A 25107-nucleotide genomic window follows, 5' to 3' on the forward strand; every position below is an offset into this window, starting at 1 on the left:
TTTTTTTTAAATGAATGGTAGCTGCACCCCCAAGTATTGGAAACCGTACAGAGTAGACATACTCATGAAATTAATACTGTTTTGAAAGTGGCAGTCAAAAGTTACTCTAATTTTATTTTAAATCACTTGAGTACAAAAAGACATAACTGCACATTTTAAAGCCTGTAAATATCTGGTTATGTCAGTGTTTCCCAAACTAAACCAAGACACTTTTTTTTTTTTTTTTTTTTTTAAACATGGGGAAAAATATTCAATTGCACACCACAAAATATATATCTATAGATATATTTTTTTGAAGCAATTAAGTGAAATTCGACAATATCCCGCACACCTGATGATCAACGGTTGGGAGTCACTGCGTTATATTAAGAGTTTGATTTCTGAATACAGTATTTGCTTGATATTCTTCAGTCAGTCAGTCACAAAGATGCGAAGAGGATGATGAGGAGGAAGAGCGCGCTGACCTCTGCTCTCACACGGGTACCTGAAATAGGAAGTTGCGTTAGATATTGTTGGCCTTGTGCCAGAAAGAGGTGGGGGGGAAACTCAGCAAACAGGATTGCATTCATGTAAGGTACTCACCGCTGGAGCTCTGAGAAGTTGTCAATGGCTGGTTAGGGTTGGCTGTGGTGCCTATGGGGGCGTTTGTGGGCACCTTTGAGGGCACGTTTGTGGGCGTGTCTGTGGTCACGTTTGTGGTTGTGGGCGTGTCTGTGGGCATGTTTGTGGTTGTGGGCGTGTCTGTGGGCATGTTTGTGGTTGTGGGCGTGTCTGTGGTCACGTTTGTGGTTGTGGGCGTGTCTGTGGTCACGTTTGTGGTTGTGGGCGTGTCTGTGGGCATGTTTGTGGTTGTGGGTGTGTCTGTGGTCACGTTTGTGGTTGTGGGCGTGTCTGTGGGCATGTTTGTGGTTGTGGGCGTGTCTGTGGTCACGTTTGTGGTTGTGGGCGTGTCTGTGGGCATGTTTGCGGTCACGTTTGTGTTCACGTTTGTGGTTGTGGGCGTGTTTGTGGTTGTGGGCACGTTTGTGGAGGTTGTGGGATCAGCTTTGCCTCCTTGAAGGCCCACTCCCAGTCTGTCGAGCTCAGATTGTAACTTGCTTTGGGTCCATTGTTTCACCAGCTCTTGGTCTTCGTACAGTTTTATGGTCAGCAAGTTGGTGCCGAGAAGATTGCGAACATCGTCTACACTGAAGGCCTGGGAATGAGGGGGAAAGATATTGGTGAACAGCCAAACACAAGCGCTGATTGTAACGCCCCCTGTGCACACTGACCAAAACAGCGGCCTCATTCAGCGAAATGAACGTTTCCAAATCCATGCTCATGTTGGCGTTCACCAGAGTTTGAATGTAAGCCGGCGTTGCGCCCCCTGCAGTTCAGAAAGGAGAAGTCAGAGTGCAGCCTTCATTTTGAGTGAAAAAATAAATAAATAAATATATATATATATATATATATGTATTAGGTGCAGGAAATAAATATGTCTTAGAGAATGTTTCTAACTACCATGCCAAATTTTAATGATTAAAAACTATTCAAACATGTATAATGTATTTACATCTTAAAGGGTTTTATGATGATGACAGCTTGACCCTGTCATAAATAAATTATTCTTATTTCCCAGGTGAAAATCGTTACAACTTGAAACCATCACAAATCAGATTGTGTTCAAAGGACATGACGTCCAAAGGGCTGTGCATCCATCCATCCCTTTTCCTGACCGCTTATTCCTCACAAGGGTCGCGGGGGGTGCTGGAGCCTATCTCAGCTGGCTTTAATCAGCATAATCGTAATAAAAATATTACACTAATTTTACAGTTGCTTAAATGTACACATTTTCCAACATAAATGAATAAATTAAATAAATATTATAAATTCTGTTTAGTCCAAAAGGAACTTACATAATTATAGTGTTTCTATTTGTTATTTTTTTAAATTGATCTTAATATTTTTAAATACCAAGTACCAAAAAATAAATAATCGTTTAACCGTGATTTCAATTTTTGCCAAAATAATCCTGATTATTGTTTTCCCCATAATCGAACGTCAGGTGTGTTGGCCTACCAAGATAAGGCACCATGAGCTGGTACTCGGCTGTGGAGACGGTTGAGCGGGCGAGTCCCCCAAAAGCTTGAAAAGCGATGCCGAAAAGGACTTGCTTTTGTGTCAGAATGCAGATGGACACATTCAAGACATTCGCGTCTCTGCAGGAGACACATTCTCATGTGAAATAAAGTGCATCCGGAAAACATTTGATTTTTTTTTCCCCCATATTTTTTTTATGTGCCAGCCTTAGCCTCCCACACACTTTAAAACATGTTTAATAAAATACCATAATTTGAACACACACAAAAATGAAAGCATAAAATGTCACAACTTTATTTAAAAAAGGAATTGTCGTTAAACATAAGAGAAAAAAAACAAAAACGATAACTGAAACTAAAATAATTATTGCAAATGTCCTTCATTTTCGTCTTCGTTAATTCATTTCATACATGAGGTTTTGGTTCATATATTTATTTATTGTGACTTTTTTTTTTTTTTTTTTAATCCTAAACATCATACTTCCTCAATGAATTGAAAAAGAAAAAAAAAAGAAAACTAAAACTAATAATAAATACTAAAAAGCCAATATCACTATCCTGCTGACGGGCGAAAGTTTGCGACTCTGACAAATTGATTTCATGTCAGGGTTTATCAAGGTTCAATGTCATGTTTCTTAAACATTCTTAAACTGTTTTAATGGTTCTCTAAGCAGTCTCAATGGTTTTTCTTGTGTCAACACAAACCAAAGACTGTTTAGAGAAGCATTAAAACTGCTTAAGTGGTTTTCTTTGTGACAAGAAAAACCATTGAGTCTGTTTCGAGAGCCATTAAAACTGTTTAAGAATGTTTAGGAAACAATGCAACATTCGTTATCGTGTTGCAAACATTTGCCCCTCAGTGGGATACGGGCTTAAGTATTTCCGAAGAAATGGAAGCTAATAAACCCCAAAACACTAATCAAAACTAACTAAACTTAAAAATCAAAAGTGAAACTAAAATAAAAACTCCCTATAATGAAAAATCACAAAATATTATGAACCTGGTATGGTTTATGAATCGCAAATAGCGCAATGTCTGATGACGTCGTGCGATGCAATACCTGAGACTTTGTGCCGAAATGTTTTGTAGGACTTCAGCGGCAAGGGAACACAGGTTGTCGCCTCCGATGGCGTTGAGCTCCGCACTGCCGAGCGTGTTCCCGTCATGACTCAGATATTTGCTGATGATCTGGTTCGCCTGCACGGAAGGGCCAAACGTGTCCTTCGCAAGAACGACTCGAGTGTTTCGCTCGCGTTCACGTACCATGCTCGCGTTTAAGGGCCCGTCGGACGAATCCATGAGGGCGGACAGCGTGTCCACCAGCGTGATGGTCCACAAGCTGACGTCGTCGCTGGTGGCTTGACGTGACGCCAGCCCCAGCAATATCACCTGATCCTCTGGGATGCCTGCGTGGTCTGCGTACGCCTACAAACCAATCAGAGTGAATTATTGTATTTGTCATTCACATCGGGAGTAGATCTCATGCTATTAACAGTGAATTGGTTGAATCAAGCTATGGTGAGTCTGGGTCATTACTGTATGGGCGATTTCTGACTAATGTTGTTGATTGAAACCTCCCACCACTTGGGGGCGCAGTGGCGCCAATTTTCCAAAGGTCTAATGGGATGATGGGACTCAGGTGTTGCTAGTGGGGAAAGGCAAAAATATTGTATTGAAAAATATACTCATGGAAGGGGATGTTTGGCCCCGGTTCATATTTATTTTGAAAGTGAACAAAATTGCAACAAATTGTAAGTAAATACATTGAAACCAGAGGAGTGCAGTTTCAGGGACGTCAGATTGATGTGATGTCACAATTATTATATATCGATTTTTAATTGGTCCAAATCTAAAGTAATTGGTTTATTCCAGGGATGGGCAACAGGTGACTTACAGTTCAGCACCTGAAAATTCACCTATTCACTGATTTAGTTTTTTTAAATATTTAAATATTTGTTGTTGTTTATTTAGTGATTAAAAAAAACTTGTTTAAACTTTTTGGGGTGTGGGTCAACCCCCGTTTCCCATGCAAATTGTTTTCACTATTTATTTATTTATTTTTATTTATTTTTTTGGTTAATTTTTGCAATTTGTTGCTTTTTTTTTTAATTTATTTATTTTTACTGATTTTTTTTTTTTTTTTTTTTTTTTTTTTAGGGGGGTGGAAGAGGGCAACCCCCATTTTTCATGAAAAATATTTGCTATCCGTGGGCCAGCCTGGTCCCTATTCCCACAATATGGTTTTAAATTGTAAAATCACCCTTCACCACTATATGGCAGTTATGCCAATTATTATTGTTTTGTTTTTTTTGCATACTTGAAATGACATGCAGGACAGTACCCGAACAATATAAATATTTTGAGGGAGTTAAATTTTAGGAAGAAATGCACAAATTAAGTTCTTGCACTTATGTTAGTTTGGTGTTCAGCAGTTTTGTCCAAGTGGCCATATATACAGTATACACTTTTTTTTAATTAAATGATACATCAGAATATATTGAAAATGATTATCCCCAGTCTGGAACCACTGATAATGATCAGAATTTGGCCTCCGCTCAACATACATACCTCTCGCAGCTTTTCCAGAACAATCTTGAGGTACTCGTCCTGGTCCACCTTCTCCATGATGGCGTCCAAGTTGTCTCTGACGACGGTGGCGTTGAGGCAGCAGTTGAACTGATTGATGTCGAAGTAGTCGAAGGGGAAGGTGTCGTCGCTGATGGTCACCTGCGTGATGTATCCTACTGTGCACTCGTTTTCTACTTCAACAGGGAAACATGCTTTTAGAGAACCAAACTTGTTAAGAACTGAGTAGGGGGGGAAAAAAGGAACAAACCGAGCGAGCGCTTGACTCGATTTCGAATGGACTCTCTGATTTCTTTCTTCAGTCTCCCTCGCTTCTGTTTGTCTATGTCCTTCGGCAAGTTCTTCAAGAAGAGCCGCTTTGTTTCCTTTAGAGCAAAAACTATAGCATGAGAGTCACACATGCAGACAGAGATGACTAATCCACTGATTCCCAACCAGTGAGCAACCACACAATGATGTCATCAAGTGATCTTCTGGAAATTATCCGATTCGTTTAAAAAATATTATTACCTTTTCATTCATACAACTGATTAATAGGTTTGTGTTCAACTAAACAGGCCCGGATTTGAATTCATTCTGTTAGAAACTGCAAGTTGGGAAACACTGGATTAATTAATACAGGGTGTTCCAAAATGTTTGACCGCATTTCGTAGGCCAATAATTTTGACAATTTTCGTTGGAATGACCTCAAATTTTCACAGCTTGTGTAGAAACGTTTCAAGTTTTTGTGCGTAACATCGAGCTTACACAAAACACAGGAAAGAAAGTTCTGAGCGTCCTAAAAAGCACTTGGGCTGCAATTCCAAATTATAACCTGCCACTTGGTGTTGAACATTTATGAAAATCTGTCATAGTATCAACAAATATTTGTACTTTTCTTTGTAAATGTAACCAATAAAACTTATGACCTTCAACATAAAGTGTATTTAGTTTCATTAAGATCCATCAAGTAATTTCCGAGATATGCGCGTTTAGAATGGGGTCAACCAGTTTGGAACAGTCTATACATCAAATGGAAAAAAAAAAGTGTGACGTACTCGGTCAAAGTTGATGTAGAAGTTAGACGTCAATAAAAGAGGTAAATTTCCAAGACCATCCAAGGTTGCTCGGGTCCAATTTGATGGCAGACTGGATAGCAACACACAAAGACACATTGTCACGACAACAAAGATGGCAGCCATTAATTTACAGTCGATTGACGGCATCAATATACATCACAATACAGTATGTTCATATTATGAAGGGCTTTGGCGCCATTTTGTGGCATCCTGTATTACTGTAACTTGCTCATACCTCATCAATATACACAAATACGACTTTCCACATCCCCGCCGCCATCGTACCCGTATGACGTGCTGCCGCTCTCCAGGAGCGCTTCCACTGCAGCGACTTGGACCTCATTGAGCTCGGCGCAGTTCTGCAGTTTCCCCAGGATGGACGGGTCCGAGTTGTTGATAATGGCGCCGTCCAGAGTGCAACACATGTTTCCTAATACTGATATGTCGCTCTCCGTCAAGATTTGGTCGGTGATATTCTTGGGAGGAGAAGAGAGAAAATCCCATTTTTATGTTCTTCTGTGCAAAATATATGAGCAAAAAGTGTCTTCAGATAGTGAAAATGGCAGAAAATGTGGAATTTGAGCTTTAGCTTTACTTCTACCGCATCCTAAAGGAGCTTGATAGGTATGAGGTTCTTCCACAATAAAATTATCCCAACATGCCTGTATGTTTTGCTTTGTCATGGAACAGGAAACCCTCAAAAAGTTCTATTAAATTGTCCAAATATCTTGGTAATGTAAAAAAATGGCATGTAAAGGATCCTCATGGATTGATTAGTGGATAATGTATGAAAAAAAAAAATAATATAAATATATATGTATTTATAGTTTTATCTATATATTAAATAGATATTGGATTTTTTAAAAATTATTATTTGAGATTATTATTGTGTGATCGTACTGTCCACTTTGCTGCTGTATGTATGGGGACCAATAAAGGCTAATTCTATTCTATTAAAATGGCAAACAAACAAACAAAAAGGCCATTAAGGACCAAAAAAAATGGCATAAAAAAAAAAAAAATCTGAATTCTATGAGAAAGTTGGCATCCGTATAGTGTATCGTGTCATCTATCAAATCATTATTTTACAAGAATAACATTTTACAACATAATTTTATATTGCAAGATATAACTTATAAGAAAAAAATGTTATACATATTTTACAAGATAAATTATAACATAACTAATTTAATATCACAAGATACAGTAGTTACATTACAAGAGCAATTTTGTAGTTTCACAATTAGGGAAAAAACGATTATCAGCCAGTATTTGATGATCAGCATCAGCCTTTTGGAAGATGACTGATAACAGGTCAATTTGATGACATAGAAGTCCTATTACAAGAAAAAACAAATGCAATATTAGCACACTAAAGTTGTCATCATAATTTTACAGCGTCCAAATGAATGTCAATATCAAGTCATCATCAGTTTGAGAGAATGAAGTGGTCATTTTACGTGAAAACGTCAACGTCGGCTATCTTGTGGATGAACACTACGGCTAACGGCTCCTCAGTCTGTTTTGTTCATGTTCTGTTTATGTTCCTGAACTCACCAGACAGCTCCTGGCATTATTAAACAGAACGCCCGCCATGCCGCTGAGCACCGGAGAGAAGACGGAGAAGTCGGCCTCTGCCAGCTGCTCAAAGTAAAACCTGCAGCTATCCTGCGGCACCTGCGAGTAACTGTGGAAGGACACCGAATAGACGTTTCACAAAGCGCTCTTATATTTCCGATGATGATGATGATGATGATGATGATGCACTTACTTGTAATACAGCAACATGTCTGGAGGGTAAAGCTCAAAGCTGGTGGCGTTCGGCTCATCTCTTATGTGGTTGTACATGCAGGTTAGCTGTCAAAAAGCATTGGAAGGTTAGTTGAATGTGCGGTTATCCAGAATTAGGTCAAAAGTCATTGCCAATAATTGAGATTAGATTAGGCCCGCCCCTCCAGTGAGTTAAATATTAACTCATTCAAACCCAAAGACGTGTAAATACGTTTTTTAATACCTTCATTACCAAAAACGTATTTATCCTATTTTATTTTTTACATTTTTTTTTTCAAGACTATACAGAAGGCTTTGATGCAGCTTCTGACATGAAGAAGTGGCTTAAAGCAATGGTAGTCAATGGACAGCAGGTGGCAGCAGAGCATAACAGATTAGCAGGGCTATATTGCAACAAGCTCTTTTTGACAGTGTTTTCATCAGGAATGTAAATTTCGATGAAATTTAGCTATATTCTAGTGCTAATTGCTGCAAAACAGAACCAGATACAAATATGCTTTTTTTTTCCTAATGAAAGAAGACACTAATCATTCTTTTGGTAGGTTCCATGTTTTTATAGTAATAGAATACAATATTCTGCGAGCCTTACAAAATCAGTCAAAATCCAGTAAAACCGCGAGGAGTGAAGGGGGTTAATTGTATAACCTTGACAACTAATGAAACAAACAGCGACAAGATAATAAGCCTTAGCGGAGGTAACATGCATCAAACAAACTCACCTGAGTCTCCACCAGGTTCACCTTGTTCCCGCCTCTCCTCCGGCACGCCCGGACCAGCTTTTTGATGTGCAACCTTCGGAATGTCCTCACTGAGGTGCACGTGAAGCCTTGCAGCACAGACGACGACAAACTGCAGACAAGCCACACGCTCAGTTCATCTAAAAGATCATTTCAATCTGAAAACTGGAGAACATAAATCTCACTTGTCCACACTTCCCAGCAGCATCGTCGCCGATTCCACAGCGGCAGTCTCGAAGAACAACTCGGCCTACTCCAACAACAAAATACATCGTGCTGAATACGACACGTAGGTCTTCCCACAGCTTTTGTCAGGAGCTCCCACCTGCTTGCGTTTCCATGTCTTCTTGTTGAGCATGATGAGAACGCTCTGATTGATACTAACACCGATAAGCAGATGGCCGGGGATCTCCGTCGCCAAATTGTCGGGAACATTCTCCATGAGCACGTCACTATTGCTGTTCGCTGAGATGATCTAGGCCGAGATGGTAAATCCCTTTAAACTGGATCACGTCTAAAAAAGGCTTCAGAATTGTCATGTTTTGGTTCTGTGGGGTTACGATTTTGCTTTCTTTTAATGTTTTTTTGGGTGTGCTTGTGTTTGGTTGGCGTTTTTGTCATGTATTCCTAGTTTCTTCCCTTGTCTCGTTATGTCGAACCACGTCCACCTGAGTGTGTCTTCCTTTCCCAGTGTGTGACCAATCAGTGCCCTCAGCCACTTGTTTTTCCTCCAGGTGTGTCTCTTTAAGTCATATTAGTTTTGGTGTATTTAGTCTGTTGTATTTGTCCAGTTGGTGTGTGTGCCTTGTTGGTGTTATGTGGGTCATGCGGGGCGTCTCGGCTATGAAGTTTTGCGGTGTCCAGTCACGTCCAGTCACGTCAAGTCAAGCTACAGCCACGTCCAGTTCTGTCACATCAAGTCAAGTTACAGTCACGTCCAGTTCTGTCACGTCAAGTCAAGCTACAGTCACGTCCAGTTCTCTCACGTCAAGTCAAGTCAAGCTACAGTCATGTCCAGTTCTGTCACATCAAGTCAAGTCAAGTCAAGTCAAAGCTACGTCCAGTTCTGTCATGTCAATTCAAGCTACAGTCATGTCCAGTTCTGTCGCATCAAGTCAAGTCAAGCTACAGCTACGTCCAGTTCTGTCAAGTACAGCTACAGCCACATTCAGTTCTGTCACGTCACGTCAAGTCAAGCTACAATCATTTCTGTCAAGTCCAGTCACGTCCAGTTCTGTCACGTCCAGTCACGTCCAGTTCTGTCAAGTCCAGTTCTGTCAACTCCAGTCACGTTCAGTTCTGTCAACTCCAGTCAAGTCCAGTTCTGTCACATTAAGTCAAGTCAAGCTACAGCCACGTCCAGTTCTGTCACGTCAAGTCAAGCTACAGTCATGTCCAGTTCTGTCCAATTCTGTAAAGCCCAGTCACATCCAGTTCTGTCACGTCAAGTCTAGTCGAAGTCTTGGTTTTCCTGCCCACTTGTCAATAAATCATCCTACATTACTCATTTCCTCTTTTTTATCATTTTCCTCACATTTGGGTCCACATCTCTCACTCCACCACAAAATCATAACATAATGGTCACAGAACTTCGGCATGAACGGGAGAATATGCCCCTGTCCTACCTGCGAAACAAACACGTTCTGGACAATCTGCGGAGCGGTTCTGAAGTACGTCAGGAATGTTGGGTTCTTGGATGCGGTGATCAGCTGTAATCCGTCAATGGTGCGGAAAGTATACGCAGGCACGCCGATGACGAGGGACCCCAGCGTGAAGAGCGATGAGGCGCCGTTGATCTGGTGGTGACACGTTCATTATATCACACGTGGACGCTGACAGTTGTGGGAAGTAACAGTGGACAAATGATTACTGGAAATGAGTAAATCTTTCGTATACCTGTATGACCTTTTTTTAACCTTTGAAATCGAGTAAATCTTATCTGCATTTTTAGTATAAATTTTTCTGATGACTACGTTTTTACCTTTGTTACATTTAAAAACAGATATCTGTACTTTTTATTCCTTACTTTCTCAAAATAATTACTGAAAATAATTTCATAATAATAATAATAATAATAAATAAAAATGAATTAATAAATGATTATAATCAAACAAATTACTTAAATTGAGTAAATCTTATCTGTATTTTTAGGATCTATTTTTCTGATGACTTTTTACCTTTATTTGCTACATTTGAAAACAGATATTTGTACTTTTTATTCCTTACTTTGTCTAAATAATTACTGAAAATAATTAAATAATAAATTGAGTAAATCTTATCTGTATTTTTAGGATCTATTTTTCTGATGACTTTTTACCTTTATTTGCTACATTTGAAAACAGATATTTGTACTTTTTATTCCTTACTTTGTCTAAATAATTACTGAAAATAATTAAATAATAAATTGAGTAAATCTTATCTGTATTTTTAGTATCCATTTTTCTGATGACTTTTTACCTGTTACATTCGAAAACAGATATCTGTACTTTTTATTCCTTACTTTGTCAAAATATTACTGAAAACAATTAAATAATAATCAGAAAAAATAAAAATAAATTAATAAATGATTATAATCAAACTAATTACTGAAATTGAGTAAATCTTATCTTTATTTTTCGTGTATTTTTTTGATGACTTTTTACATTTGTTACATTTAAAAACATATATCTGTATTTTTATTCCCAAGTTTGTCAAAAATAATTACTGAAAATAAACAAAAATAAATAAATGAGTATAATCAAACTAATTACTGAAATTGAGTAAATCTTTTTAGTATCTATTTTCCTGATGACTTTTTACCTTTATTTGTTACATTTAAAAACAGATATTTGTACTTTGTATATGTACATATATGTTTACAAGATAAGATACTGTATAAATAAAGTGAATAAATTATTAGCCTCAGCTAAAAACAGCAGTACTGTATGTTTAAAAAAAAAAAAAAAAAAAAAAAAAAAAAAAAAAAAAAAAGCAATAAGTACGTAGGTACCTGCATGAGCCCCGAGAACATGAGAGCCATGACAATGATCCTGGCTTGACCTCTGCGCCAGCCCTGCACCTTTGTCAGGGTGTCCAGGGCCGCGAGCAGATCTTTGGCATCGATCGCTTTGATCTGGCCCACTGACAAGCTGGTGCTCTCATTGCCGAGGGCCGCGATGGATGTGGCGTCAATCTCGTTGCCAAAGTTACCCGCTAAAGCAGCAAATACCTGTTTTAAAAAACGATTTGATGACCACATGCTCATCAATTTCTATACTAGTTTTCCGGTGTAAACTGTACATTGACAGGAGGAACAATAACACGCGCTTATTCAACAAACCTGGGAGTCTCTTTCCGTGATACAACAGTGCAAAGGAGCTCACCTGTGGATCCACATCAGTGCACAGGGTGGTCAGGTTGTACAGAACTATCATGCTTTCATTTGCAGATAACTGGATGAACGCCATCGCCGGCACGAAGCAGCGAAACAGCAGAGGAAGGCTGCGAAGATAAAGTGGCCACAATAGCATGAAGTATTTTTTCTAAGAGACAGAATAAATACATTTTGTACACATTTTTGTTACATAAACTGTCCCTGTTTGATGAACAGCACATGCATCCAGCCATCCATTTTCTACTTGTCCCCCACTAGGGTCGAGAGGTCAGATTTGGATGCTGTACTGCATCTGAACAGCACATATCTTCAAATTTAGAACTGATTCGTAAAATGGTGACAAAAATGAACACTCACAGTATGGGGTTAAAGTTGCTGTCCTGCATGTATAGCAGCTCCGTGTAGTAGCTGGTGACGTTGAGAGGTACGACAGTTTGGTTGAAGAGGGCGATGTTCTTGAGGTTCACAGTGTATACTTGGAGAACCTGCAGCAAACATGCGCTAATTGTTTAAACACTCAAATTACACTATCTCATATATACTTTGGAAACTACGCTATCAAGCAAAACTGACAAAATATTCTTTGGAAGTACCTGTTGGGATCCGAATGTGAAAAAATCTTGCAGAGTGATAAATTCAAAGAAGGGTCCGATATATTCCGCAAACCACGCTGTTGAGTTGAGCTCTGGGTCGCTCGTGTTGTAACACTTTGGCTCTGACGCTGTTTAAAAAATAAAAAATGAATAAATAAAAAAAATCATTAAATTTTTTTCATTACACATTAGATAAGTACTCTCAATGAGATACAATTAAGTGGGACAAAATTACCAAGCATACGAATTTGCTGAAACATTAAGTACCAAAAGCATAAAATGTCAGCAGATGCTATTTAGAGTTAAGATTATTATTATTATTAATTAATAATAATAATAATAATTAATTTAAAACAATTAAATGTTAGTAAAAATATCAAATATATATTCTTATGGCACAAGCCCAGTAAAAAAAAAAAAACACTGAGTCATGCAGTTCACATTTTCAACCAAGCTAACTGGCTAGCTTGATTGTGATTGATTTCCTTTGACTTTCTAAACAACTAAAAATGTAATGTATGGTTTCGGGAACATGTTACGGTGAAATCAGTTTTCTATAGGGCAGCAAAAGTGTGATGTACACATTTTCCCCCCCAAATCATTTTTTCAAATACTTCTTCTTGTTGTTTGGTTCATGCTAAAGAGCTAGCAAGTGGTAGCTGTAGCCACATGCTAATCGTCTTTCTTCAAATGAACACTGTTGAGTGAAATACATTAACTAGTAATATAACTTTATAAAAATTAAGCAAGCACCAAAGCATTTACTAGCTATACCAAATTTGTACAGAATTATGAAAGCTTTTTGAGAGAGAGAGAGAGAAAAAAAAACGGCTAATAAGAGGATGCTAATATGCTTCACCTCTTTCATTGCCTTATTAACATCATAGCTATAAAAATTAAATGTGTTAATTGTGACAAAGAAAACCGTAAAAGAGCAATAACGAGTTTACCGGTACAACATTTTACTTGTTGCACCCACCTGAGTTGAGGTAGGTCAGGATGGTATCGAACACATCTCGCCTCACAAAGTTCACAGCAGAGAAGTTGAACACGCCAAGAACTGAGACACTGAAACAAAACCAGAACACGTCACAAAACTTGAATAATAAACAGTAAGTTGACCTCCAACAAGCTCAGAAACTCCTCATTAGGGTCGCAGTTGAGCTGGAGTCTATCCAGCCTGGACTGCTTGTCAGGAGGTCGATTCATTCATTACTCAGTGACACATGTAAAAAATGTGAATAATGTTTATATCAAATATAACGTGCTTCCTATGAGTTGGGCGGCTTTCTTTACTTAATTGTAGATGGTAATAGCCATCTATTAAGTTTAAGTTCTATTAATGATGGGAGATGTCTTTGTTATGTTTCATTCTTTTCCAATGGGAAAAATGTGGTGTGTTATTTGTTTCGATTTGACAATGTTAATAGTAGCGTTGCAATATGAGATACAATTTACCTAAAGCCTTCTAGAGGAAATGCCTTTATTTATTATAAGTGTACAAGAGAACTCTTTAACAAGTCCACACTTTAACTTGTCTGAGCCACTATTCGATCTGTAGGTGCTGCTATTTTGGTTAGCAACAGAGTCGAAATAGGCTCAGCAGTTAATTCTTTCACGAATATAAACTTAAATACTCCAAAATTGGTGGAGGTTACGGAATTAGTGGATATACTATTTCTGAAAAGCCAGGCAGGAGGTGTTGTATGTCGTGACGTTTCCGATGAGATCCCTTGTGAGAAAATTCAAGTAGTTGGGGAGGCGTCGGTCAAACCAGGCGTTGACCTCCGATCTGCTGGCACTGCGGAGAGCCAAAGGCCAGACGCAGGGTAGCGTGGCCCTCCTCACTTCCTTCGGGAGTTCTTCCTGAAATGAGTAGATGTGAGTAATGTCATTATTATTTTTCAGTGTACTGGAAAAATTGAATTTTTAAAACCACCCCAATCTGGCCCACAGATTTGTACCCAACTTGATTGTCATCTCAAAACTCAAAACGTGACGTCCCCACTGAAGGAACCGGTAGCAAATGCAGATCCCACCAACTGAATTTTACGCACATTCTCCAAGAACGTGGCCGTCTTGCGGTATTTGCTGTAGATGAAGCAAAGCTTGGCATCGTCGTCAACGATCTCAGGCGTGCGGAGGTAGCTGCCGAGCTCCGATGGAGCAATGGAGTTCACCAGCTAAATCCACAACAAACAAGAAGGTGATTATTTTCATGTTGATTTGTCCTTAAATGATGTCTTACATGTGGACACACACCTGATCCATCTCGTCCTGAGGCATGAGTGACAAGAAGGTGGTCAGGTTGGGCAGCTGGAAGCCCAGGAATGAACTCTGCAGGAAGCGGTAGTAACTTTGGTTGTTGGCATAGCAACGCAGAGGGGGTGGTCCTGCGATGAAAAACGAGGCAATCAAGTAATATTATCATTTACTGAATAGTATCATGGAAATCGGAGAGATAATCTAGCATTTTTAACTCATTCACTCCCAGCTGTTGTCCTGCATTTTGACTGATTTTGCAAGGCCCAAAGAATATTGTGTTCTATTTGTTGTGAAATCATGGAACCTACCAAAAAGAAGGAACAAAAGTATATTTTTATGTTATCATTTTGCAGCAATTAGCATTGGAATATAGCTAAGTTTAATCATTATTCACAAATCTGTTTAAAACAGTGGGGAAAGAGTTTTTTGAAACATGGCCCCGGTTGACCTCTTATACTCTGCTGCCACCTGCTGGCCGTTTTTGTAATAACTACTTTAGATTCAAGCGTTCTCTTCAATTCAGAGGCTGCATCAAAGCCTTCTGTATGCTCTAGCACAAAACAAAAAACGGGTAAATACGTCTTTGGGAGCAAATGACTTAAAGACAATTTCGATCAATTTTTGACGTTTGTATGACAGGAACGTGAAAGAAAGAAGTGTGGGAGTTTTGATGTCGTCAATACAACACAATATTTTCCTTGGTGAAGGTAAGAATTTGCCCCAACTGGACTATAAAGCAATTTCAAGTCGTTCTTTTGAAATGTTTTCAGCTAAATTTATCACTAAATGGCATCATTACCTTGAAGAGCCTGAACGATGTGGTTGTTTACTTCCTTCTGTGTAACTTCACTGAGACTTGAGATGGTGTTATTGAGCTCCTGAACTCTGAGGGTGTGTAGCAAAAAGAAAACAATAATTGGCCATTCTTCAGAAACGTGTAGTTCTAATTGTAACCGGTTTATTCCTCGTACCCTTGCCGCTCGATGCTGCAGCTCTTTGCTGTCAGTATTGTGAAAAACGGCGGAACATGCCGTGGAGACAGTTGGAAGAGCAAGGGCGGAAGTCGATCCCGGAGCCACACTGAGACCACGGAGTCACTGACGGATGGTTCGGAGAGATTCGCACGATCGAAAACAACCTCCAACATGGCTGACCTCACTGTGGCGGGGTATAGGTTTTCTTTATCCTGCAGAATACACGAGATGACAACAGTAAGTGACGTTAGGGGCCCAAAAAAGGTGCTCAGTCCTCCTTCAGTGCAGCAAACATGAATAAATTAACTATTATTTACCTCTGCAATTATACGATGTAAAGATCTAAAATTGGGCTTTTGAAAACATTCCTTCGAGATATTTTTTTTAAAGTGGAAGTCAACCTTAAACATTTCTTGACAATATGTTACTTTGTTATTTGTGACCTCACTAGTATAAACATGACATTCTGATTAATATTACATTTGTGGAATATGAGTTATGAAGCAAAATCGAGCCATTTTTATCCCTCTCAGGGGGCGGCCATTTTGCCACTTCCTGTCGACAATGACGCTCAGGTCTGTCTCAGGTAACAACCAATCAAAGCTCAGCTTCAGAAAATAGGTCAGCTGTGATTGGTCGGCCATTTTGTCACTTCCCGTCGACTCAAGATGACTACAATGTTTATTTTTTTATATTATTATTATTATCATTATTATTATTATTATTATTATTAATTCAATCTCCGGTGTAATAACCTTATTTATTGATTAATTGAATTTTTATTTTTTCATTTTATTACCTGTTCTTATTGCTGCTGGAAATGTAAATTTCCCAGAGGTAGCCATTCCAAAGGGATCAAAAAAGTCAAGTCTAAGGCTAAGATAACAACCAATCACAGTTCAGCTTCAGAAAACAGGTGAGCTGTGATTGGTCGTTGCCTGAGCCCTGAGCAACTGTGATGTCATCTTCAAGCGACAGGAAGTGACAAAATGGCCGCCACCTGAGATGGATAAAAACGGCTGGATTTTTCTGCTTAGTTCATATTCCACTAACGCAATATCAACCAGAATACATATTGAGACTAGTGGGGCTGCATAGAACATATTTTGTTAAAAAAATAATAATTGTTTTTTGTTTTTTTGATGTGGCCGAATATGCTTCTGTAGCTTTTCCATAATAGTCTTCAATGTTGAGTAATTCTACCATTTTCTTTAGATGGACTTGTTACTCGTTGGCAATAGCAACTTTTTTTTATCATTAATATTCACATTCTCCTGCACTAATCCAAATAATATCTTAGAACCACTGTCTTTTATTAATAAATTCCCCCTCAGAAACCCACCTTGATAGACGGCGAGAAGTCATCAAAGAAGGCGTCCAGTAACCGATCGGGGACATAGTTCATCACCATGGCGACCTGGGCATTGCTATTGAGTGCACCCGGCGTGGAGGACAGCTCAGCAAGTTGTCTCACCGTTAATTGCGGTAAGGCCTCAAACTGCACGCATGCGCACACACAGGTTAAAATTGGATTTCGTGAACGGACAATATACGCTAGAGAGGTGTAAGAAAGTACCGCTGAGAAGTCGGGGTAGAGCATCGCAAGCTCGCTGAGGAGCGCCAGGTGAGAGAAGGCGCCCAAGTTCAACTGCAGCCATTCGCTGCTGTTGTTGCTGTGGGTGATGCAGCCGGGATCTGGACCAACAAAAATATCCAGTTCAGAATGCGATAACGCGGACCACCGAATCCACACAACTCACCGTCTGTGTCGTTACGGGTCAGGAAGATCTCGATGAAGCGTGCTAAAACAGACGTCTGTACGGCGATGCTCATGTTTGGCTGGACGTGACTCAGAGCCCGCAAACTATCATCAAGAAAAAGTGGATGTAAATACAGTGATGCCTTGAGATATGAGTTTAATCTGTTCCATGACCACATTACTGCTTGTAACTCAAAACAACCATGACCTGAAAGGAAATGCGTTCCAGAATTCTTCGAAAAAACGATTGTGTTTTAACAAGAAAAAATAGCACTCAATAATATTATAGTTTATGAAAACATAAACAAATGACAGAACCGTTTTTGTCCCACTTTATCAATTGAATTCTGCTCTTTCTGGTGTGCCCGCTTTGGTCACCCGTGGGCAAACCAAAACTGAGAGACGGACATACTATTTATAGACACGTTATCATGAACACCACTTGCGTTCTCGGCAGCAGTCAAAAAAAAAAAACTAAAACTAAGACTAAAACTAAGCATTTATTACATAACTAAAACTAATAAAAAAAACTAACAGAACCACCATGAAAACTAATTAAAACTAACTAAATACAAAAAAAAAATAATCAAAACGAAATAACTAACTAAAATGAAAAATTCCAAAACTATAATAACCCTGGAGTCGAGTAACTTATATCTCACGGAACAGCTGTATGCCGAACTCCATGTGGCTGCAAATCTGCACATCTTACATGTGTTGGTAGCCGGTGCAGTTCAAATCGTTTGTGGTGAGACATGAGAGGAAGTCAGGGGAGACTGCGTGGAGAAATGGGCGAAGCCTGTGATTGAACCAGAGATCGATAACGTCGGGATCGTTGAAGTAGGCTCCGGGGAAGGTGTCCAATTGGACTTCTCGGATCGCGTCCAAAATCACGGAGGCTGCGGGATTCCCGGGGTTAAACGTCTGCAAAATATATCATTGTGACTGGTTGAGGTCTGCTTCCCAACATAAAGCAATTGTATCTTCAGCCATCTAATGCATTGTATTTCTTTACATGTCACTAGGGGGTCACTGGCAAAGATGCATTAATTAGAGTAAATAAATAAATTGCTGGGAAAATTAAGTAAAATGTCTAATAATTGTGGGAATGCTGAAAGCATCCCACATAGTCGGATTTTTATTCTCCTCACTTTTTTGCCGAGATACAACTCCCACATAATACTTCCGATTTATACCGTTCAAATTTCAACTTGCATTCCCACATATGTTATTGTGTTTTTTATTCTTCACACTTCTTTGTCGCGTAACAACTTCTACATAATACTTACAATTTACATTGTTCAAATTTCAACTCGCTTCAAATATTCACTCCTCCCGGGATATATATTGTCTGATTCCACATTACTTATGGTATTTGCACAACTTAACATTTAATATCAACCTTTCCCCATTTATTTTCAATGGGATAGACATTGAACTTTTTCTAAGTATCACTTTCCCCGTCCACTTCCATACATATAACTTATCATTACCAGGTGTCTGATACTGCTCGGTGGCACAGTTGGTAACCAGGAGGTTAGAATTTCATAATTTATCTCTCAATTTACTTCATAAGCATTCCACATGCATTCATATCTTAGCATTCAGCTTTCAGCATTCCCATGCAATTTGCACAGTCTACTTCAAATCCAAGTTGCTACTTACGAATTATTAGTAATACTACTACTTATACTACTGCTGATACTACTACTACTAGTAGTGGTAATTAATAGTTAATTACTTTCTAATTTTCACAGAATTTATCCTTCAATTTCCTTCATAAGCATTCAGCTTAGCATTCAGGTATTAGCTTTCAGCATTCCCACACATTTTCTGCAGAAATTACACTTATTCTAGTTTTTGATTATTTTTCACAGAAGTTGAGAATCACTGAACTTGAGGATTGCTTCAGGTTTCCCTACCATGTTGGCGAGAAGGTCCAGAGACTGATTCAGCAAATGAGAAGATTTGGTGAGGAGGAGCTTCCAGAGGGCTAAACTGCCGCTGGAGCTGGCCAATCGTTTGCACGAAAAGATCGTAGCCAGATCTTGAGCTGTTAGCGCCGCCAGCTGTGCCGTGAAAGAACAGACTGGGTGATTGACCCCTGAAGGCCACATTTAAAACGCCATTCAGCCGAGAGGCATGACGTTTACCGATGCACAAGCTACTTGCTCCATAGAAAAGTTGCAGAGATGTCCTTCATGCGTTCCGGTGTCCAGTAGGAGCTGGAGTGCTGTGCTGTTTGTAAAAAAGTAAAAAGTGTTATGATAATATGTCTTCCTGGACTCTTTTCAACTGGTTTTAGCTATACTGATGCTAAGGCACAATGTGACCAAATAAATAAATGTTGACATTCTTCCTCTGCTTTCATTTTTCTTAGCAAGACACGGTTGAGCTATTTTTGCATTAATGGAAGGCAATTAACTTCAAAGACGCTGCAGGTTTTTATTTTTTAGGTACAATGGAAGCCGCAAAGGCAAACGTGAACTGCCGATTTAAAGTTAACGAGCAATATCGATTCTGACGTCTGCGTATCGATACGTGTATTGCAATGAGACCCGCAACGATATATTGCCGTATCGATTTTTTGAGCACACCTCTAATATATTGAAATATTTTGGTGACAGAAATGGCAAGTTTCATTATTTCATTATCCACAGACGCATATGACATTATAAATGTAACTAAGTACAGTATTGTTGTAAAACACAATATGCAAATTTTAAAACTATATCTTTTTTTTTTTTTTTATTGAATTGTACAGGTTATAATATAGTTTTTTTCTTTTTGTTTTAACATATTGTCTGAATAATTGACCCATTACTGAAGTCTTTGCCTATTATACTGTATTAGATATGCAGGACCGTCTGTCAATCATCTGATTTTGGGTCGGGTCTTTCTGTCTAAAGGATGTGCAGCTGTGTCAAAACTGAACTCACCTGTTGACTGCCATACACATCTCTGTGGCTGTGAGTAAAAACATGGCACGAGTGAGTGACAGTGACATATGTTACAGATAAAATAAGAAAATGACTTACCATTGATTGGGGTTACAGTGCACTGATGGGTGGGAAAAAGATTGGATATAGTTATACAATACATTTATAAAAGCAAAGCTAAGTAAAAAGTGGTATTGCGCATTATCACCTCTCCACTGTATATGACACAACCTGGAAAAAAAAAACACAAATTCAAATTTTACTATAAAAAGTATGCCCAAATGCCAGACTCACTGGACATTTTATTAGGTACACCTTTACAATCTCATTAGATCGAATATGAATAAGAAAATACCGGCTCGACTTACATTCACATTAAGGTATTCATTTAACAATGTTAATATTTGTGGTTGAAGTTTACGATGGCGTTCAAATGCATTTATAGTCCATCCATCCATTTTCTTGACCGCTTATTCCTCACAAGGGTCGCGGGGGGTGCTGGAGCCTATCTCAGCTGGCTTTGGGCAGTAGGCGGGGTTCACCCTGGACAGGTTGCCAGCCAATCGCAGTGCAATAGTCACAGATTTATATGACTTATATGTTGAGCCTTTCATGATTTTAAATTACCAACAAAAATCATAACATGGTGTATTAATTATGGTATGACGTTCTGTACAATAATTCATATTATTTAATTATTACTGCTTTGAGAGTGGCAAGGAAAACTCACCTTTTATCTCTTACATTTAGAACAGTGCAACTCCTAATTAAATTGTGTGAGTGCCCCTTATGAACTAACTTGTGAGGGGGGGGAGAAAAAAAAAATACAATTTCATTGGTGCGTGTCTTACCAGGCGGAAGGAGCTCGGCCAGGTCCAGCTTGCTGGAGGTGATGGACGACGCCACATGGAGAGGAACGATCGGCACGGCCAGGTCCAGTCTTGTGAAACTGGAACATGCCAGTAATGTTACATTACCTCTTTAAAAATCTTCCATTTTGAAGGGGAGATAGCAGCCTTATTAAAAAAAAAAAAAGCACAATATCGCTCATATGTGAACTCACAGAGTTTTGAAGGAGTTACAGGAAAGCTTTCCTTTGAACGTCTGAAAAGTTAAGAATCCAAAAACATCAAGAATCACTCTCTCGTTCAAACCCTCCACTGATTGCTCCTCACCGTTTGAAGGTCTTCGACAAGTAGTGTGAGGAATTCAGGGATTTTCAAGCGTTCCTCGGGCGAGTCGGTCAGCTGATCAAACAGCGCATCGATGATCACGTCTGTCCCCGGCAGACCGGGAGGCGGCACGAACAGGAGGTCCAGCCGTTGCCGTAAAGACAGAAGGGGAAGGGCCTCCAGCTAAAAGGAGGCATTGATTATGATTATGATGTTTGTGCAAAGTAAAAAGGTGAGACAACTGCGGTCTAATTGTTCTTAATTGGTGGTCATCTCACAGGGCTGAAGTCCGGGTTGAGCTGCAGAATCTGCTCGAGGGTCAAAAGCTGGGAAAATGGACCCACGTTCACCATCAGCCACTCTGCGCTGCTGTTGAATCCCGACAGGCAGCTTGGACCTGCACATAGTCAGAAAGTCATCTGTTAATTGATGTTTTGTTTTTTGTTTTTTAAATCCATTTTAAATACTATCAGACCCCAAAATATGGTTTAGATTGTTTTACATTTCACCAGTTTCCCAACCTCTAGATACAAGTTGACTTTAGAGCAAAAATTAGCAACACATGTAGACACATAATATAACAAGAATCACAGGCATTTACTGCATTTTATGTTGTGAAGCACATGGCAAAGTATAAAAACTGAAATATGGATTATCTCATCTCAATTTACTCTCATACTTTGACTATACCCGTTGACAGCACGAGCGCGCTCGAAAATAAAAGCGTATCGTGATTTTTTTTTTTTTGTAAAAAAGAAAAAAAAGTATCGCAGGTAATTTAATATCTTTTTGCTGAATTTGATCGAGGTGCAGGCAAACAGACAGGTATGCCATCGTATTTTGTTCATAAATAATACAGCAAGTTTCGAAATATACCACGCTGCGGATGCTTGCACAGGACTGCGAAAATACCAAAACATGGTCTAACCTGCCCCTGCACAGATTTAGACCGCCCCTTGTGCCAGATTTCCAATTGCCAAGAACATAGCTGACAAGCCACTGATTAGCACAACTTTGGACGCTTAGGGGATATACGCCTCTGATACACATTCATGCACAGTTAAGCAAGCTGACATGTTACATGTGCATAAATATTTTTTTTACATAGTTATGTATCTTATTTGTTAAAACCTTCCCAAAACGTTAAAAATAAATTTATCAGACTTTGTTCTTTCAGACGTGCTTTTCCATAACTGTCAGTTTTATTTCATTATGGTTAATTCCTCGTCATATTTGTATGACGTTGATGTACTTTAAAGTGATATTTGAATTTGCCTGGAATTAGAGTAACAAGTGCACGCATGGTAATCTGACCTGAGACTGGACGAGACAAGAAATTCAAAATGAATTCCTCCAAGATTCTGATCCTCTGCGTGTCGGTGATGATGTCATAGTGTTGGTTGAAGGTCTCCAGGCTAACAATGAAAACAGCAAAGAGAAGCAGTTTCATATCTTCATGAGACTTCCTTGCATTCTTAAGTATGGAAGTAAACAGCTGAAGTTAGTATTATATAAACCTTCAGCATAACATTAACTTTTTTGGTATAGTAACATTTTCACTTATATTACAAGCTAAAACTGAGTAATTCTAAGAGCCTTACAATCCCCAATTACTGTACATTCATTTATAGAACCATGAAAACTAATCAAAAAAGTTCAACACATAATATTAGCATTTTGATTTGATTTTATAATTAAAATGCACTTCTTGTAATAAACATTAGATTTAGTGCCCCTTGTTGGGGTAATTTAGCATGTTAGCATGTAAACTTAGCATCTTTGCATAACAGTTTCACTCAAAACTTACAGTAGCTAGCTTAGTAGTACAATGAGTAATATTAAACATTGACTTTATCTTAATGTTATACACCCAAAGGACACAAAATTATGTTTATTGAGTTATGAAAATGTGATTTTAAGGCACCTCTTCTCATCAACATTTAGCTTAATTAGCTTGTCTTCATTAGCCACTTAGTATCAAAGAGAGCATCTTTGGCCATTAAGTGTAAATTTAGTATTATTAGTATATTTTAGGTTTGTTTTACTATTAAATACTTTATTTCTAAACTGTTAAAAGGTCTTTTCATTAGTTTTCTTCGCTTACATCTGCTGGTATGATTGACAGCTGAGGTTCCTTTGGCTCAGACAGCGCAAGAAATTGTCAGACGCCGATGGTAGGAAGTTATTCAGGCGCCCCGAGAACCACTTGGCGATGACGCTGCTGTTGCTCAGCTGTTCGTCGCTCAGCAACCCCAAGCGAATATCACCGATCACGTCCAGAATTTCAGGTGCCGAGGGCCCGATCACACTTTCGGCCTATGCAAAAGATACACAAATGTATTTGGAAATGGCTGTCCATCATTCATATACAATGGTGACTCCCTAACTTCGCTAACCACGCTGGCCAGGATGTCCAAAGCCGGATCCAAGATGGCGGAAAGTTTACTGAGCAGGACCTTCCATAACACTAAGGACCGTTTGCTGTTGCCGGGGAGATTACACGTCAGAAGAGACGCCAGCTGATTGGCCGTGAAGTTCTGCAGCTGGATAGAGAAGATGGATCAAATTGTAAATATATAGCAGCATATATTTATATATAATATTGTATATATGACATTGTTTTTTTTTCTGAGCCAATGAGAGAATGGCTTTGGCCTTTCAAACCAACCAAGCCCCAACAGAGAAAATAAAACGCCACCTGTGCGCAAGCGTATTCTTCCAGGGTAAAGTGGCAGGGGACGTCCTCAGATGCGCTCAAGGCCAAATGAAGGTCAGAGCTGCATGATTAGCACATTAGGAAGACAATTAAGGCACACAGTGTGGCAACTTTAGGTATTTATTTAACAACATACCTGTTGGTTTCCTCACAGACATCAGTTTCTGTAAAGTTGCAAAGAAGACGAATTATTATCCGTGGATGTCAAAAGCGGCCTAGTACCAAATAGCCTGGGGACGGGGCCTGAATGCTGACTGATATACAGTATACCAATGTTTTGTTTTGTTTTCCCGAAAAATAGGGCAGTTATGCACATCCCCTGAACTCTGCCTAGCAACAAATGACATCACCAGGAAAACCAATTTAAGCAATTCTATGAATGTGTCTGCTACTGGACTTCACATTTAGTTAGCAGTTTCATTTAGTTTTAAAATGCACTGTGTGCGATTTATTGTATTGCCATTGGAAGACAAACGTGAATTTTTAAAAGATTTCTTACCATTGATTTGGATAATTAAGCACTGTGAAAGAACAAAGCAGGTTAAAATTTCTGAAATAAAACAGAGTTATTGTAATTGTAGTTACAGGAAACCTCACCTTGATGTTGTCAGGTACACATTCTAGGAGAGAAACAAAACAAAAGAAAAAAACAAACATTCAAGTCCAGTTTGCTGCTGCACTATTTATTTACTAAAAACAACAATATTATTAATACAATTTTCTCCTGCAGTGAATGTAATATACAGCATGTGCCCGACAAGAAAGTTTTCTCTACCTTCTGGTGTGGATTGGATGAGTTCTTCCACTTTCTCCCGAATGGGAAACTCCATGTCAGGTGGCACGGACACGATGACTCTTTGCAGCTGCTCAAGACTGAAAAAAAGTATCACACCAATAATTAATAAAAATAAAAATAATAATACTACATTTTTAATGCACTTTTCATCAACATGATCTCAAAGTGCTACAGAGAAAAAAAAAGTTAAAATCATGTTCATAATTAAATGTCATAGGCCTTTCTAAATAAAAAGGTTTTCAGGCCTTAAAACTTTATTTCACAAACAG

At 38.8% G+C, this 25107-nt stretch overlaps 1 protein-coding gene across 2 annotated transcripts; it reads right to left on the bottom strand.

The window, feature by feature from the left end:
* Positions 1 to 79: 79 nt before the first annotated feature.
* Positions 80 to 24910, bottom strand: LOC144020324 (uncharacterized). 2 transcript variants are annotated; one of them, XM_077523698.1, is made up of 47 exons: positions 24818 to 24910; positions 24640 to 24662; positions 24542 to 24563; positions 24179 to 24206; positions 24025 to 24103; positions 23723 to 23869; positions 23431 to 23642; positions 22641 to 22741; positions 21605 to 21723; positions 21330 to 21509; positions 21218 to 21258; positions 21006 to 21103; positions 20363 to 20385; positions 20254 to 20275; positions 20155 to 20182; positions 19369 to 19453; positions 19138 to 19284; positions 17928 to 18139; positions 17217 to 17320; positions 17033 to 17151; positions 16799 to 16954; positions 15454 to 15668; positions 15282 to 15367; positions 14480 to 14610; positions 14275 to 14400; positions 13893 to 14083; positions 13197 to 13285; positions 12218 to 12345; positions 11982 to 12109; positions 11614 to 11731; positions 11241 to 11459; positions 9877 to 10047; positions 8577 to 8726; positions 8437 to 8501; positions 8234 to 8363; positions 7495 to 7580; positions 7281 to 7410; positions 6009 to 6199; positions 5703 to 5793; positions 4916 to 5030; positions 4648 to 4838; positions 3343 to 3504; positions 3140 to 3276; positions 2059 to 2198; positions 1272 to 1366; positions 583 to 1195; positions 80 to 484 (listed from the first exon to the last, which is right to left on the bottom strand). In XM_077523698.1, exons 1-47 carry the CDS (start codon positions 24870 to 24872, stop codon positions 420 to 422), a joined length of 5964 nt encoding a protein of 1987 aa, XP_077379824.1. In that variant the 5' UTR covers positions 24873 to 24910; the 3' UTR covers positions 80 to 419. The 2 variants fall into 2 exon arrangements, with proteins under 2 accessions (XP_077379824.1, XP_077379823.1); XM_077523697.1 differs by having other exon boundaries at positions 4648 to 4841.
* Between the last annotated feature and the right edge of the window lie 197 nt (positions 24911 to 25107).

The sequence above is a fragment of the Festucalex cinctus genome, chromosome 6, assembly GCF_051991245.1.
Source record: "Festucalex cinctus isolate MCC-2025b chromosome 6, RoL_Fcin_1.0, whole genome shotgun sequence".
NCBI lineage: Eukaryota > Metazoa > Chordata > Actinopteri > Syngnathiformes > Syngnathidae > Festucalex > Festucalex cinctus.

Coding starts and splice junctions, on each gene's coding strand:
- LOC144020324 (XM_077523697.1), bottom strand. CDS start 24,872: ATGGAGTTTCCCATTCGGGAGAAAGTGGAAGAACTCATCCAATCCACA. Junction 21,510..21,604: donor TCAACCCGGACTTCAGCCCT/GTGAGATGACCA, acceptor GCCTCCTTTTAG/CTGGAGGCCCTTCCCCTTCT. Junction 20,276..20,362: donor GTGTCATATACAGTGGAGAG/GTGATAATGCGC, acceptor CCCACCCATCAG/TGCACTGTAACCCCAATCAA.